Below are 14899 nucleotides of genomic sequence, written 5' to 3'. Positions count from 1 at the left end.
TCAATTTGGAGTACAACGCCTTCATGCAACGCAGCATATGCTACGACGAAATACTACCATCGATGTGGGTTCTCTCTACGAACCAAAGCGCCATCTGTCGTCGACTAGCGGTGTGTGGTATGTTTTAGTTGCATGAAACGGTTGATAAAAGAAGCAAAGGAAAACACAAGCAACTGATCGCTACCCTACCCGGCTACCCTGCACCGTGCTGAAAGTGAGAGTGAGAACCCACACATGAGCTTTGTTTTGCCTTTCCTCGACAACATTAACAACAACCCTACTCCGCACCCGTCTACTACCCGCGATCACTATCGCTTGGTGGTAGCGTCGTTGTGCGTTTTGCTTGTTTTTTTCTGTAACAGCGCAGTTGTAGCTGGGGCAGTGTACATTACGATCTTACTACAGGCGTTCCAGGGTGCGTCCGTGGTAATGATGCCGCCAAACCACCGACATTAAGTAGACAGAGAGAGAGAGAGAGAGAGAGAGAGAGAGAGAGAGAGAGAAATAAAGAGAGCGAGCGAATCACAGAGGGAGCATGTGATCGCACGAAGGTGGAAGGAAAAAACGGGCCAGCGGCGTGGCAAGAAAACAGGCCTTCGGTATAAGATGCCGGTGCAACACGCTCGGAACGGTTATTTGCTAGCAGATCGTTGTCTGGAACGGTTTGCAAGTAACCTCGTACCGATTCTTGTACGCCCTCCCACCCGTGGGCAATAGTGCGTGTGAAGCGAAGAAAGAAAACTTCGTTTGGTTCGTGGTGAGCTTAGTGAAGGAGAAAGTGAACAAACGTTCGATAGCAGGTGAACAAGAGTGCATTTTGTGTGGCATAGAACAGAACGGCGGAAATCAGTTTTGTGTTTTGCTTTTGCTGACGCAGTGAAAGCATTTGCGGGGAGAAACGATATAAGTTCGTGTGCAGTTACAGTTTACACTCGTCTACAGGATGAAATATACGCTAGCTTTGGTAGGTTTTTAGTATATGTTCAAGTGTATATTACAACTTTAGGGTCTTATTGGTATGTTGGTAGTATCGTAATGAACGAAAAGAACTTTCTTAACAAACCATTGCCCGTTCAAAGTGCATGTGGTAAAGGGCGTCAGGTTAGAGTGCAAATGGAGGACACCCGCAGAGCTGGTTAACCCTTCGTCAAACCTCACGCTACTGTAACACCTCCCATTCCAAGATCCTTGTGCCGGTTTCGCGTATGCACTCATACAGCAAGGCAAGGGTGACCCACCCCTGTCGTAAAGGGTACCGTGGTACTTTCTTGTTCCACTGTTCCAATTCCATCTCAATGACATCACACATTTGATCACTCTTGATCACTGTCAGCCAACCGCGGGCACACAGTGGGCACTGGCAAAAGGCAAGAGACGGCTGGCCATTACTTTACACTTCAATACGTCTTTTTTTTTTATTCGCCCTACCCAACCCAAATCCCTTTACACCGGGTCGGTTGGGTGGTCAGTATGAGAACCATTTGATCCGTCGTACTCGTACCAGCACCGATCCATCTACCACCAGCTTGCCGATGCGAACGGGGTGCTGCCGGTACACCTTTCTAGATGCCTACCGTGCACGGTGGCCTTTCGTTTCCCTTCCCCTTCCACTTCCATTCCGGGCCTGCGAGATGGAGCCCGCGAAACCAGATCCTAGACGCTTGGGCCGAACCGCCGAAGGCCTTGAGCAACCGGGGAGAGAATGTTGCCCAACGCGGCGCTTACACAGCGTGGCTGCTCAGGAGGAAAGTTGTTCGGACTGATAAAAGCTCGACCGTACAGCTCTACTCAAACAACTGTTCCATTTATTGACTTCCTCATTCTTGGGACGGTCGGTGGAGTTAATGAAAACAAAACCCCAAGAAGTTTTATTTTGTTTTTTGTTTTTTTTTTTTGTAAATTATTTTTGACTCTTTCTTGACATCATTCAAGGTTCGCACTGGCGTGATCTTTAAAAGACGGATAACTTGTCTTGCAAAAGGTCGCACGTGGCTCCAAGGCGCGGGCTGTCGGAAAGGGTACTGCAGCAGCAGGACCAGAAGCCCTGGAGTTAAGATTTCATAAACAAACCCGATTGCCCGTTCTGCGCGATTGCTTAAAGCTGTGGCTAGCACCACCACCACCACAATGAACACTCTGCAGCCAGGCTGCGCGTAGACGACGAACTTATGCTTTCGTTCGCATGCTCGATTGCGCGGGATCCGGTTCATTGGTTGATGTGGGGCCGGCCCTATCAGGTTATTGGTGCACTTTTGTTGTGCCGTTCTGCTGTTGGTTTTGTTTCGCTGGCCACGCCATACATACGCTCCTTGCGTAATAATCGAAGCTGCAAGGAAATGCAAGGTTCGCTTGGTTTCGGCGGGTGGGGCCGGTTTGCACTGAGTGCCGGGTTGTGTTTAAATGATCTTGCGCCTTTTTTTGTTTTTCTTCGTAAAATTGCAACTTCTCATGCACGGGCGAGCTTTAACGGGTTCGAATTATGCAAGGCTATTTTAAAGGATGCAAAATTTTATGAGCATCACGGTGCACATTGCTGGGTGAATGCAGTTGCACGATCGTGTGTATTGATTGTGTAAGCGATGAGCAGCTCTCAACACGTTTCTTAAATCATGTCAGCGAAGAAGCGAAACATCGTTTCGAAAGCGATTGTTTTTTTTCTTCTTTTGTTGGAATCTTAACAATTTGCGTAAAATAGTCAGCTTATATTTAACAAACATCTGACTCTCGCTACAAATAAATCGTTCAACTAATGTCTGTAGCCTTCACATTCACCTGTTTCGTTCCCGCGCGCGTTCACGAAATCAACCCCATCTTGTCTTGTTGTGGACGCCTTTCCATCATCCTCCAACTAATCCAACCGAGCGGAAAACGGTGCATCAGCAAGTAATTCGACAAACGGCTTCACGGCTCATACCACGCACCGTCTGGTCCGGCATTCACGCTTTTAGACGGTGTAGAATTTGCAACAAGGAATTCCAATCAATCGGCGATCGATTGACATGGTCGTTACGATCACTACTTTTCAAACACACACACACACATACACAAACACATGGCATACGTAGACCGTAATCGAGCCTAAAATATCACCCTAGCTCACTTCCTCACACTGCACTGCTGCCAATTCCATCATTAGGCCGGATACTTCGGTAGGCCGGCCTTACCTGAAACAGTAAAAACCAATACCATCTGATTATCGTTTCCCCGCATCGATTTTGTGTGCTGCCACACACAAGCCAAGAAATCGAGAAAAGCGATCGCTTACTTTACGCCTAAATGGCGACCACAGTTCCGCACCGCGCAGCGTATACGATCAAAACAGTAGACTTCAATGCTGCGCGCTAATTAAAAGACACGAACCTGCTGCACGAGGAAATTAGCTGCGCGCGGAAACAAAAGAAAAACCACACAGTCCATGGGGCGTGAGTGTGTGTGTGTGTGTGTGTGGGTATAATAAGATACAAAACGTGTGTGTTTCGTGTACCAGCAGGGTCCCAATAGTTAATCGATCCCGTGTAAGCGTTGCGCAATCATCCTTTCTTCATGGCGGCAGTATGTTCCGCCACCGAAGATAAATGACTTTCGGAAGCGAAAACAAAACGAGTTTTTGCCCTAGGTCGGGATAAACTGATCGAACTTTTCTTTGCATTTCGTTTTGGGATGTATGCTCTTTTTTTTGGTCGGAGAAACATAAACGAAAGCAAACCATAAGTAAATCAAATCGATCCAACGATCTGATGGAGGAAAGAGCACTTTTATAGGAAAAAAGGTACAACGCGTGCATACCGACACCCAAGTTGTTAGAGTTTTCTTTGCTCGTTTGCTTATCTTTACCCGTATCCCTTGCAGCGAAAGTAACTTAATTTTAAAAGGCGATAGGGTATTGAACACATTCCAAAAAGCTTGTGTTGCTTTCCTTCCATTCCTTGGAGAATTTATTCAATGCTCCTGCAACAAAACCTCCACTGAAGCAGTCCAATGGAGTAGTAGCGTTAAGTTCTTCGTCACACATCCTACACCACACACACATTCCTGGAACCGCAGCCGCAGGGTGCGAGATACAGCGCGAGAGTGGTTTATGCAACACTTTGCTACAATCTGTCGAACCGTGACTGCCACCGTAAATGCACGCCAGGTGAAAGGGAATTTCTTTGCCGAGACCACTTAAGCGTTCTCGCTGTCTGAATAGCTAGCAGGACTACTGTAGGGAATATGGGAGGACGCATGTTGGAACAAGCAAGCGTAATTTTGAGGGTTTATAAAAGTTGTAAGAACATGTGGATTGTTTATCGCATCCGATGCTAATGTAATGTTATTATTCTGTAAAGAAGCTGGTCACGATTTGTAGTACCGTTTGCTCAGTTCTCATCACAAGTCAGAGCAAATCCCATAGATTGTAGGCCGAATAATAGGCCTCACACAAATCATGTCCAACTTTTCACTTTCATTTTCGCATTTGCGTTTAAAAAAAAAGTGAACCCCGTCTTAACCCGTCCTCACGCCTGGTGTTGCATTTGTAAACAATAAGTAACAATTTGAATGACAATAGCACGCCGGACGACCGTATCGAAACCGAAAGCCGGTTTAATCTCGCTGCCAGCCTGGAGGGGTTTACACGTTTTCTTTCTTAGGCGCCGTGTTTTGTCGGGCGAAAAGTGTCGCCGTGTTGCCGTGTCGATTGCCCTCGAAACGCGCCGCCTTTGGCACCTTCAAATGAGATGCAAATTGTATCGCTTCGATGTAAAACGTGAAAGAGGGTTTTGCAGCAACCTCGGCCCACGAAGAGACATCCATCTTCCGCTCTGGATTATAGACGAAAAGCAAAAGCAAAAAAACGAACCATGACAGGGGAAAGCTGCAATTGCAGTGCCAACCCTCCCGCTCCCTCCCCCCTCTTGGCTCCGTCCTGCGAGACGAATGATGAATACCAAAAAGGAAAAAATAAATTCCCGCGCCCCAAATCAATTCATTGCAAATCCGTACCGTGAGTGGCGTGTCCCGTCCATGCATGCATGCAAAAGCAACTCCCATCTCCTGCTCTGCCGGGGGATCGAGGAACTTTTTGACTCCCCCTACCGTTCTGTGCCAGGGCCCGATGGCGCCCGGTCCTGCATGTTTGATTAGTGAACTTTCCAATTGGCCCGTAATCAATTGGAAAAAAAACCTGATCAGACTATTGGTAGAAATATAGCCAAACAGTCCATTGCCCCGGACGTGTGTCCTGCCGCAGGTTAGGTTAGGGTGCCTTTGGGGGTGGCGTATTAAATGAACCGCTTTCCTTAAGCCCTGCGTGACAGTCTGCCATCGATGTGTCATTGTTTCGTGACATTATGGGTTTTTTTTTTGTTGCTGCTGTGATTATTAACATAAGTCGCAGATCGAGACAGTGCGATTGGTTGCGAACGAAAGTGCATGAAAGGCAAGGAGTAAATGTAGGTGATTATACGAAACAGTTGTATCCAATGGTAAGCAAAAGTGCATTGAAAGCATAGTATTTACTTTTTCTTTCAAATAATATGTATCCCTTATGCAAATTGTTAAGAATCTATAAATTATGTCATGCAATAGTTACATTGTACCATTTAAGACTCGCCTACAGCTTCGATCTAAAGAACAAACGCTATCTAACTCCTTCTAATCATTCTTCCAATCCGGATCTCGAGCCTCAAACGCTCTTGGGCAGGTGTTTTAAAGTGATGGTCATTTTTCAACCCCATCAAAAATCCCCTTAATGACCATTCCTGGCAATCGTAAAGTTCATCGTGCCATTCTTTTGTGGCCGGTAACATCGTTAAGCTTTTGCTGCCCACCGCCTTTTCCACTGACGAAAGGTCAAAACTCCCCGTTAGCCGTCAGAATAAAACTCACCCAGCGGGCGGATTCCAGCCAGCCATCATTGGATTAACGATATGGACTGCAAGATCTGATTGGCGTGTGGCTGATCGCAAAAGTCAACACCATTAGCAAAACAGGGAAACATAGAACTTACCGCCCCAAGAGGCGCGCTCTAAGCAGCTGGACGGATCTAAGCTTTCGACAACCTTTTACCAACCGTTTTAAGATCGCACGATAAGTGATCACAAGCTGGACGGCTGTTTGCCGGCCCCTTTTCTCTAGATCTACATCAACATGGAACGATCACGATCGATCGCATAAAGCGAAGCACCCCCGCAAAAGCACCCCACAAAACGGTTTATTACGACATAAATGTTGCAGCGACTCTTTTTTTTTTTCTTCTACACAATGACCATGCTGACGATGATTGCATATCATGTGCTCGTGTGCTCCAGTTATCGATTTCCATCATTGCCCAAATTGCCCACAATCTGGCGGGGCGCCGATTACCGAAACCGGCCATATAGGAGCAGCTGGGAAACTGTGCGCTAACGCGTGTCCAGTCCGCGGGTGATCGCGGGTTGACCAACTGACCTCCCCCACCCCCTCCCCCTCCCGGTTGGCTTTCTTTATTGCTGCATGTGTTTTTTTATTTTGTTTTCTTTATTTGCTTGCCCGCGAATGCAATGCGGATGCGGAAACGGTTCGCATGACGGGCGGCGTGTCAATCGATCAGCTTCATTTTTTTATAAGCAGCACAACACATGTTGTTGAGTTGAGCTATTTTAGAAGGGTACCATGCGACTGACCTTGCGAATAGTAATTGGGCGTTGTAAAATGGACACTCGCCACTTTGATGGTTATGACTTTTGTGTGAAGGGCATACCTCAATGGGGGACCCCGTTTTTTTTTTTGTCGATCCGACCGATCCTACCAACCAGGGCGGGGAAATTCCATGCAAAAAAAACGCCTTGTCTGTTGTTCCGTTCCCGGATCGCGCACGGTTGCATGATAGAAAATGCTGGAAGATTGATTTTTTAAACCCATTTTTGCATCCGGGAGACAGTCGTCCAACAGTGCTGAAGCTTAACAGGAGGCTCCAGCTGTTTCCTACCAGCCAGCGAATCACACCATTAATCATAAAGAGTCGTTCAAGATAGCATCAAGCATCAAGAGAAGCTTTTAGTAGCAACAACAAAAAGCCACACTTAAGCAGCAGGGGAAAGAACAGACCCGGAACTGCGAACGATCTGCGCTTAACCGTCAGGCTGGGGTGAAGGACACGAACTGTTTCCATGCAAAACAGTCAAGTTTACGGTGCGAGCTTTACGGTCACTCGCAACCAGAAAAGAAAGGCGGCCCGGTGGGCTCTCCCCGCTAAAGGAGAAGTCAATGGACCCGGGTGGACCAATACCGGCGGTCAACGATACCGAACCGAATGATTTAATTGCGTTCCGAAAACCGGCTATTATTGCCCCAGAGCACGGTTACCCCGGATTGCGACACTGGGCAAGTTGCCGGACGATCCCGCTAGACCAGCTGCAGCTGTTCCAGTGCAATTAAACTGGTACCATCGGGCGGCACACCACAGCCAGTTTTCACTTTCACTTCGATCTGCAACATCATCTGCCGCCGCCGCCGCCACCGCCACCTGCCAATGTATATCACGCACGCCAGGGTCCGGGTATCGGGAATCGATCTTCCAACGGCTTCCCAGTGCGGTGAGACAGCCGGTCCCGGGACAGGTTATGGAAATTGTTGCTTCCTCTGAATTATTGGATTATAAGCATGGGGTGTTATCCGTTTTACGAGCGTGTTTTTTAGAGGATAATTATTCTTTCTTATCAGGCAGTGCCAGATAGTACACTAATTAGTTAGAGACGCCGTTACAAAATGACCTCTTCGAACCCCGCGGTGTGCGATCAGCCCAGTAATTGACGGACATTAGAGTCATTAAACGCTTCCTCTAAACTTTCGCACTCTCTGCTGCCCCTACCGCAACACGCCCTGCGCACGTGCACTTTCCAAGCATTGCGCACAATCTGCACGTTGCGCACAATCTGCACGTTGCGCACCGAAAACGTTCCCTTTGGCGTACGGTCACGGTGTGCGACGCGAACGAACAGTGAATGCACTTTCTCCGATGACAATCGATTCCTGAAACTGACGCGATTTAAACCCATTTTACCTACAACACACCTCAACCAACTGCCCCGCCCCCCCCCCCCCCCTACCGACCCTCCTTACGCTAACACACCCGTGTTTCGTTCTCTCGCTCCTGCAGCTTCCCCTGGCGGGACTCATCACCCTAGCGACAGCCCAGTACGGTCCGGCCCCGCCGAGGCTGAACATCCCCGGCGCCATCCCGCTGCCGCCGATACGCGAGGAGCGGCTGCTCCCGCAGCAGTCACCGCAAGTAATACGCGTGCGGCGTCCGGGCGCGGTGCGCATCGCCGCCCCGAACGCCATCCACCACCAACTGCCGTCCGCCCTTCCCAAATTCCACGACATCCCGAGCACGGTCGAGCACAAGCCGGTGACCGAGGAGCCGGAGGACGACTTCCGACCCGCCTTCATCCCGCAGCTCCAACAACCCCACCACCATCCCTCGCCCGCGACCCTTGCCTCTCCGGCGGCACCGTCCCCGGCCGCCTCCTCGGCCCTGCAGTTCCCGATCCCGGCGGACGAGCAGCCGAGCGAGCGCGACCGCGAACTACAGCAAAATGTTCTCTCTCGCTTCAATGCACAGGAAAACCGGCCGGCACCGATCCAGCGCGCCCAGATCCCGGAGCGCTTCTTCGCCACCGACAAGGAACCGGCCCGGTTCCCGGCCGAGCGGCCCCAGCCGCAGCAGCAGCAGCAGCAGCAACCCACCCCGAAGCAGTACCGACCGGCACCGCAGCAGATTGCCCGCCCGGCACCGATCGCAGCGCCGCAGCAGTCGTTCCGCCAGCAGCAGCACTTCCAGGACGAGGACCGCCGGCCCGCCCCGCACCAGCAGGCGGCCCGCCCGCACACGCAGCAGGACCAGGACCGGCAGCGCAAGCCGGTCGCGCAGATCCTGCGCAAGTGGCGCGAGGAGCACGAGGACGGTTCGATTACCTGGGGCTTCGAGAACGATGACGGCTCGTTCAAGGAGGAAACGATCGGCATCGACTGCGTCACCCGGTAAGTGACTGACTGGCTGACGGTCAGCCACGGTGTACTAACGCTCTTCCTTTTTTTGCAGCGGCCGCTACGGATACGTCGACCCGGACGGCGAGAAGCGTGAGTACACGTACGAAACCGGCATCCAGTGCGACCCGAACAAGCGGGACGAGGACGACGAGGACAACCTGGAAGTGGACTACCAGGAGAACAAGGCCGTCCTGCCGAGCGGTGTGCGGCTCGATCTGAACAACATGGGCAAGAAGCAGTCCAAGCGACCGGGTGGCCAGCAGCAGCAGCAGCAGCAGTACTATCGTAACTAGAGTTAAGCGCGACCATGCTGTGACCGGTCACACCACATCCTCAAACCCCTTTTCTTTGGTGTAATCGAGCGTGCGATAATAAAGCTAAAATTCGAATGTAGGAAAAGTCGTATTTATTATAATCAGCGCTCGCGTATAGTCGCTTGCAAAGGGGGAACACTCTCTTACATGCAGTTCGTTTGCTTTTCTAAGATTAAATTCAATCAAAGGGAGCACACACACACTCAAATCTGAAGAGGCGACACATGAAATAAAGTTTTCCATTTCGATGCGTGTGATGGAAAATCATTCACTTAAAATGTAAAACTACACACTGCGTTTTAGCACTTCTCCAGATTTCTACACAAAAAAGCAATAGTCCCTTCCTTAAAAAAAAACCTGTGCTCGTTTGTGGCAGATTTGGTTTTCTGGTCGTTCAGCAGCTCAAAGGGGAGATGAATCCTTTCACGCGTACACATTTCGCACGTGCACTTGCTGCCCTAGTATGGTCGCTGGCGTCGCGGTGGTGGGACCCGGTTCGGTGGCGTTATGTTAATGTCCATGAAGTCTCCGATCGTAAACTTGGCCTGGGCGAGGGTTTTCGAGTCGTCCGCCCCCTTCTGGCCGGAGCAGGTGACACCGATCTCGCGCATTCGGTACATCGAGCCACGTTCCGGGTAAACGATGGCAAAGTCGAAGTACGTGCCCTTGCGCCGCGTCTCCGGGTTTACGTCCCGCACCAGCGTCGTCAGTTCGCGTAACGTTGCGTCCATCCAGGTGTAGATCTGTAGCTCGTTCGAGGGCACATTGCCGTACGAGTACTCGTTGGTGGAATGATGGCGTCCGGTGGAGCAAAACACTCGCAGCAACAGTGGACAGGTCTAGGCGTGTTGGGTCGGGAAGGTGTTGCAGACGCATCAGTACTTCGATATCCGAAGGGTTACTTCTACTAGCTAGCTTACTAAAGAATTACACCTACCTTTTCCCGGTCAACGGATTTCATCGGCTGCTGTTTTTCTTCCACTATCATCGATTCTAAACCGGCCATGATGTTTGCGCACTTTTTATGTGATGGAAATACACGCCGATGTACGAAAACGAAGCAACGAAGACGCGTAAGTGATCGCACAGGCAAATATCTTCTGGCGAGCGGTATTTTTATCACGACGGCGTAAATTTCAAGCACGCTTTTCGGCAGCAGTCGACTGATGTTGGCTTTAGTTTACAAATTTACAAAACAAATGTGCAGAAGATACCGCAAAAGAGACCAATGGGCAAATGTCAAACATTCAGAGGGAAGCCGCCGAACGAGGTAGTTAGCGCACCAAGATGGCCGACACTCTAGTAACCTTGTGATACTCGACGGCCGAGCAACATTTGAAATGCGTTTAACGGACTCTGCTTTATTTAGATATTTTAATTTGCACAGCATGCGCATAATATGAGATTGCATAAAAAATATAATAATACGATAAGCACAAATTCGCTTTACTCTTGATTAGTAATATGAAAGGGGTCTGCCACCGCTGTTGTTGCAAACGCCCTACTGCTTCAGCACCGCCTTCAGCTCGTTCAGCAGCATCGATCCGACGACCAACTTTTCGCAGTTCACGGTCAATGAGTATGCGTTTTTACCGTCGGACGTGCTGGTTCGCTCCAGCACAACGAGCACCAAACTTTTGGAGCTCATCGTTTGTCCTGCGAAAAGCAATCGCTTGCCGGAATCGTCCTTCCCATCATCGACCGGTACGCACGCCACATTGCTCGCCTCAAACACGGTCCGATGCAAACTCTTATCGTCCGGGGAAAGTGCATCACTGAGCTGCAGTGTGCAGGAATGTTCCGTCATGCCACGAAGCTTGGCCCGCTCGCTGTCGAACGTACTCTCCGCGATGGCTACCGATCGTACCATCTCGCCGACCGGAGCCTTCAGCGTTACCGTGCTCGACCCGCTCGCTGAACAGATTTCCAGCCGCACGGGCTGGGTAGAATCGTTAAAGTCCACGCCCAGCATTCCCGTCACGCTCTGTCCCGGATTCAGCCGACCGATCGGGGCGAAATCGTTCACAGCCATCCCGGCCGGAAGGTTCCCTTTCTTGCCCATCTCGATGTCGACCAGCTCTACGTTGCCATGGTTCGTGAACGTCAGCTCCACCGAAACCATGCGCGACGAGTACAGATGGGGCGAGCGTACGAAACGATACTCGATTCCCAGGCCGAACCCGTTCACCTTGTTGAGCAGCTCGTGCTTTTTGATCGGTATGAAGCTCGGACCGACCAGCTCAATGCCGGTGCCAGCGCCTGCCGTGTTCGTTGCTGCCATCGGCGTAAGGAATCCTCCCAGCGAAGGTGTCATCACCGGACCGATCGGCGGAATGTCGTCGAGATCGAGCAAAAGGTCCAGGTTGCTTTTGCCCGGAGCATTCGTTGCGGACTTTTTCTCCCCTCCCCGGGACTTGTTGTTCGGCTTGCTAGTTTGGGGTTTGGAAGATGATTTTTTCTTGCCTCCCGAAGACGAGGCTGAAGACGAGGATGACTCATAGCTTCCGCTGCTATCACTATCGCTCTCATCCATCGAGCTTTGCTTATTGGGTCGACTCGTACCGTCCACCTCGTTGTAAGCCGTTTTCGTCGGTCTATCCTCCTTCCGACGGTTGTTCCTTGCTGCTGCATCACGTGCATTGGTGGCAACATCCTTCTGCACCTTTCGCGTTGCATTGTCACTCGAAGAACTGGAATCACTGTCCTCGCTGCCACTGGTGCTACTACTTCCACTGTCGCTGCTGCTGGTACCACTCTCGCTGCCACTAGAGCCACTGCCGGAGCTCGACGAACCAGACGATGATGATCCCGATCCCGAGCCCGATCCGGAACCCGACGAAGACGAACCAGAAGCGGTCGACGCACCCTCCGTAGTGCTCGACCGGGTGCCATCCTCCGAGCCGGAGTAGAAAGATTTCGCCTTTTTCTTGCGCCGGTCAGCTTCCCCGACAGAATTTCCACTTCCAGCACGATCGTGGCCCGACCGTCCCGGATACTCTCCACCACCCATCGATGCCGGTGGTTCCACGTTTCTTACCGAGCTGTCGGGCGCCTCCGTTGGCCAGGCGGGCAAATCTTGATATCCGTTCGTGGGCATATTCAGATAGTGTGACAGAGATCCCAGCTGATATTGCCGTCTGCCGTGGTACATGCTTTCGAGCGTTGGAGCCGGCTTCTCGGACAGGAAAATTTTCCTTGCCTTTGCCACCAGAATCGATCCGGCAGCATCCGACCCGTCTGGCGAGGCCAGCAGGAATGGTTTCAAGAACCGAGCCCGGTCGCGTATGTCATAGTTAGGATCGTAGCGGGCGAGATTGTGCAGATGCTGACACAGCAGGGACGTCTGCTGCGGGTTGGTGATGTGCAGCTTCACTGCCAGATTCAGTACCTGCAGCTTCACAATATCCTGCTCGTCGATGAAGCTTTTGACCGCTTTGCGCAGCACGTCGGGTGCAATCTTCGGCACCTTTTCGTTGTACTCGCCGATAAGCCACAGGATGGAGGCACGCGCCGCCGGTACCTGGATGAAATCGAGCAGCTTGGCCATCTGCGAGATGATTTCGAAATGTTCCTCCTTCTTGGTCTGCAGCAGCTTTTTGATCACGACCACACTTTCCGCCACCACGTACTCTGCAGCAGGTGAGAAACAGAATTACTCATCGATATCGAAAGAAAGGATTGAGACATTCCTTCACTTACCATCCTTGTTCGATAGTAGATGCACCAAACCGCTCAGGCACGTTTCCGTCACTTCCGAAATCGAAACCGCACACCGCCCGATAGCCTGAATCGTGGAAGCCACAAACTCTTTATCGTTGCTACTGATGTACGTTTGAAACTCGCGTAAAATCACCGAAATGTTGCTACCCGTCGCTAGATTCGTCAGAATTTCCAGCTTCAGCAGCTTTATATGTGTCTGGTCGCTCGTGCGCACGAAGAACGATTTGATAAACGGCTCGAAGATGGACTTCCGCTCGATCGTCATCGAGGCAATGCAGGTGAGCACGATACTCTGCACCTCCTTGTAGCTGCGCAGTAAGCGTATTAACGCTTTTGCCACTATTTCCACCTCGTTGCGTGGTGCCACATGGTGATACAACTGGGCGACGGCCATAACGACGGACGCGTTACGGCTTTGCAGCAATGGTTTCGTCTGCCGCAGCAGCATCCGATGGTCGATGTCGAGCGTGTAGGTTTTCCGAGGCGAAGCCACCGCCGCACTCTCCTTTCGTTTGCCGTCTGAAGCATCGGAATCGGACTCGTCCTCGTAGAACGGTTTATTTTCTGCTTCCTGGTAGTCATAGTCATCCTGGACAGAAGCAAACACACATACAGCAAAGTGAAAAGCCAGTCAAGAAGAGCACAAGCCACTACTTACATCAGCGTTAGGATCCAGAAACTGCGTTCGTGCGTACCGCGTCAGCATATTGATGATAAGCACCTGGCCCCACTCGTCCACATCCGCGAGCAGATTGCACAGCTTGCGATAGTTTTTGTGGATCAGTTCGGTCCGCTCCGGGCACACCTCCTCGAACGCCATGACCGCTGAACCGACCACCAGCGTTGTACGGTCGGCCAGCAGCTTCTCAATCACCACGATCAGCTCGTCCTTCTGTTCCGGGTCGAGATGGTACAGCTTCGGAATGGCATGGGCCGCCGTCTTGCGCACGTACGGGCTCATGTCGGAGGCGGAGTCCCGGATCGCAAGCATCACGATCGGAACAATCATCGACACCCGGATGCTGGACAGCACGCGCAGTGCGCTGGCTCGGATCAGCTGATTCGGATCCTTCAACGCCCGCTGGAAGGTGGAGATGGAAAGCAGGGCCAGATCTTGCTGCTCCTCGGCGTATCGCACCAGATAAACGTACACCAGCTTCTTTACTTCGATGTTTTTCGACACCACATTCTTCACCACGGCCGGAAACAGGTCGGACGCGTCGCGGCCCTTCGCTATCATCCCGATGATTCGTTTCATCGCCTCCAGCTTCAGGCTGTCCTTGTTGCTGTCCAGCATTTGCTTCAAGTCATCGTGCCTGCACCGCAGAAAAGGGAGGTTTTGATAAGCCAGCGAAGAAAGCATATGGTGGAGCACCCCACCGTCACTGGAGCGCAACACTTACTTTTTGTAATCTGCGTGGAAGAAGCCACCCTCGTTCGCGTATTCTGCCACCTCGGTACGCTCATTGCCGTAAGCCGTTGAGGCCAGAGCACTCACCCCGATTGCAGCCGACCCAGAGGAAAGCATTTTGGCGTTCAGCTACGGCCAACGAGCTGCCTTTAGCACAAAATAAGTTACAAAATAATGAGCCCGATCCCGTACAACTGCTATCGTAGCAGACACTTTTTTTTCATTCCCTCAGTCAAACAAATTTTGCCAACTAAACATCAACCGAGGTAGCTTAAGGAAACGTGGACGAATATAGGGCTGCATGAATACATGCATGAATAGGGCTGCACATCTTGTGTTTTATTGCTGAGGTACAAGAACGATAAATCATTTTGTTTTACCTGAAATAATTCATTTGTTGCACATTTATATAAATTAAACCTTATTATGCGCTCAATAAATT

General features: G+C 50.9%; 3 protein-coding genes across 3 annotated transcripts; 1 reads left to right on the top strand and 2 right to left on the bottom strand.

The window, feature by feature from the left end:
- The first annotated feature begins 616 nt into the window (after positions 1-616).
- LOC120898896 (probable serine/threonine-protein kinase samkC) lies at positions 617-9611 on the top strand. The gene is made up of 3 exons (XM_040305390.1): positions 617-964; positions 8120-9003; positions 9065-9611. Exons 1-3 carry the CDS (start codon positions 944-946, stop codon positions 9303-9305), a joined length of 1146 nt encoding a protein of 381 aa, XP_040161324.1. The 5' UTR covers positions 617-943; the 3' UTR covers positions 9306-9611.
- LOC120898897 (histone deacetylase complex subunit SAP18) lies at positions 9396-10570 on the bottom strand. The gene is made up of 2 exons (XM_040305391.1): positions 10264-10570; positions 9396-10165 (listed from the first exon to the last, which is right to left on the bottom strand). The coding sequence occupies exons 1-2, from the start codon at positions 10330-10332 to the stop codon at positions 9785-9787; spliced, it is 450 nt and encodes a 149-aa protein (XP_040161325.1). The 5' UTR covers positions 10333-10570; the 3' UTR covers positions 9396-9784.
- A 97-nt stretch (positions 10571-10667) lies between these two features.
- On the bottom strand, positions 10668-14693 carry LOC120898890 (AP-3 complex subunit beta-2). The gene is made up of 4 exons (XM_040305368.1): positions 14450-14693; positions 13705-14362; positions 13026-13635; positions 10668-12956 (listed from the first exon to the last, which is right to left on the bottom strand). Exons 1-4 carry the CDS (start codon positions 14572-14574, stop codon positions 10828-10830), a joined length of 3522 nt encoding a protein of 1173 aa, XP_040161302.1. The 5' UTR covers positions 14575-14693; the 3' UTR covers positions 10668-10827.
- Positions 14694-14899: the final 206 nt, after the last annotated feature.

Source organism: Anopheles arabiensis, chromosome 2 (assembly GCF_016920715.1).
Source record: "Anopheles arabiensis isolate DONGOLA chromosome 2, AaraD3, whole genome shotgun sequence".
NCBI lineage: Eukaryota > Metazoa > Arthropoda > Insecta > Diptera > Culicidae > Anopheles > Anopheles arabiensis.
Note: the sequence above shows the minus strand (reverse complement) of the source record. Positions and strands in the feature narration are given on the sequence as shown.

Bases quoted from the DNA above. Each gene is read 5' to 3' on its own strand.
- LOC120898896 (XM_040305390.1), top strand. From the start codon at position 944: ATGAAATATACGCTAGCTTTG. The intron at 965-8,119 runs GTAGGTTTTTAG...TCGCTCCTGCAG, and splicing joins TGAAATATACGCTAGCTTTG to CTTCCCCTGGCGGGACTCAT. The intron at 9,004-9,064 runs GTAAGTGACTGA...CTTTTTTTGCAG, and splicing joins GGCATCGACTGCGTCACCCG to CGGCCGCTACGGATACGTCG.
- LOC120898897 (XM_040305391.1), bottom strand. From the start codon at position 10,332: ATGGCCGGTTTAGAATCGATGATAGTGGAAGAAAAACAGCAGCCGATG. The intron at 10,166-10,263 runs GTAGGTGTAATT...CAACACGCCTAG, and splicing joins AATCCGTTGACCGGGAAAAG to ACCTGTCCACTGTTGCTGCG.
- LOC120898890 (XM_040305368.1), bottom strand. From the start codon at position 14,574: ATGCTTTCCTCTGGGTCGGCTGCAATCGGGGTGAGTGCTCTGGCCTCA. The intron at 14,363-14,449 runs GTAAGTGTTGCG...TCTGCGGTGCAG, and splicing joins TTCCACGCAGATTACAAAAA to GCACGATGACTTGAAGCAAA. The intron at 12,957-13,025 runs GTAAGTGAAGGA...CACCTGCTGCAG, and splicing joins TCTACTATCGAACAAGGATG to AGTACGTGGTGGCGGAAAGT.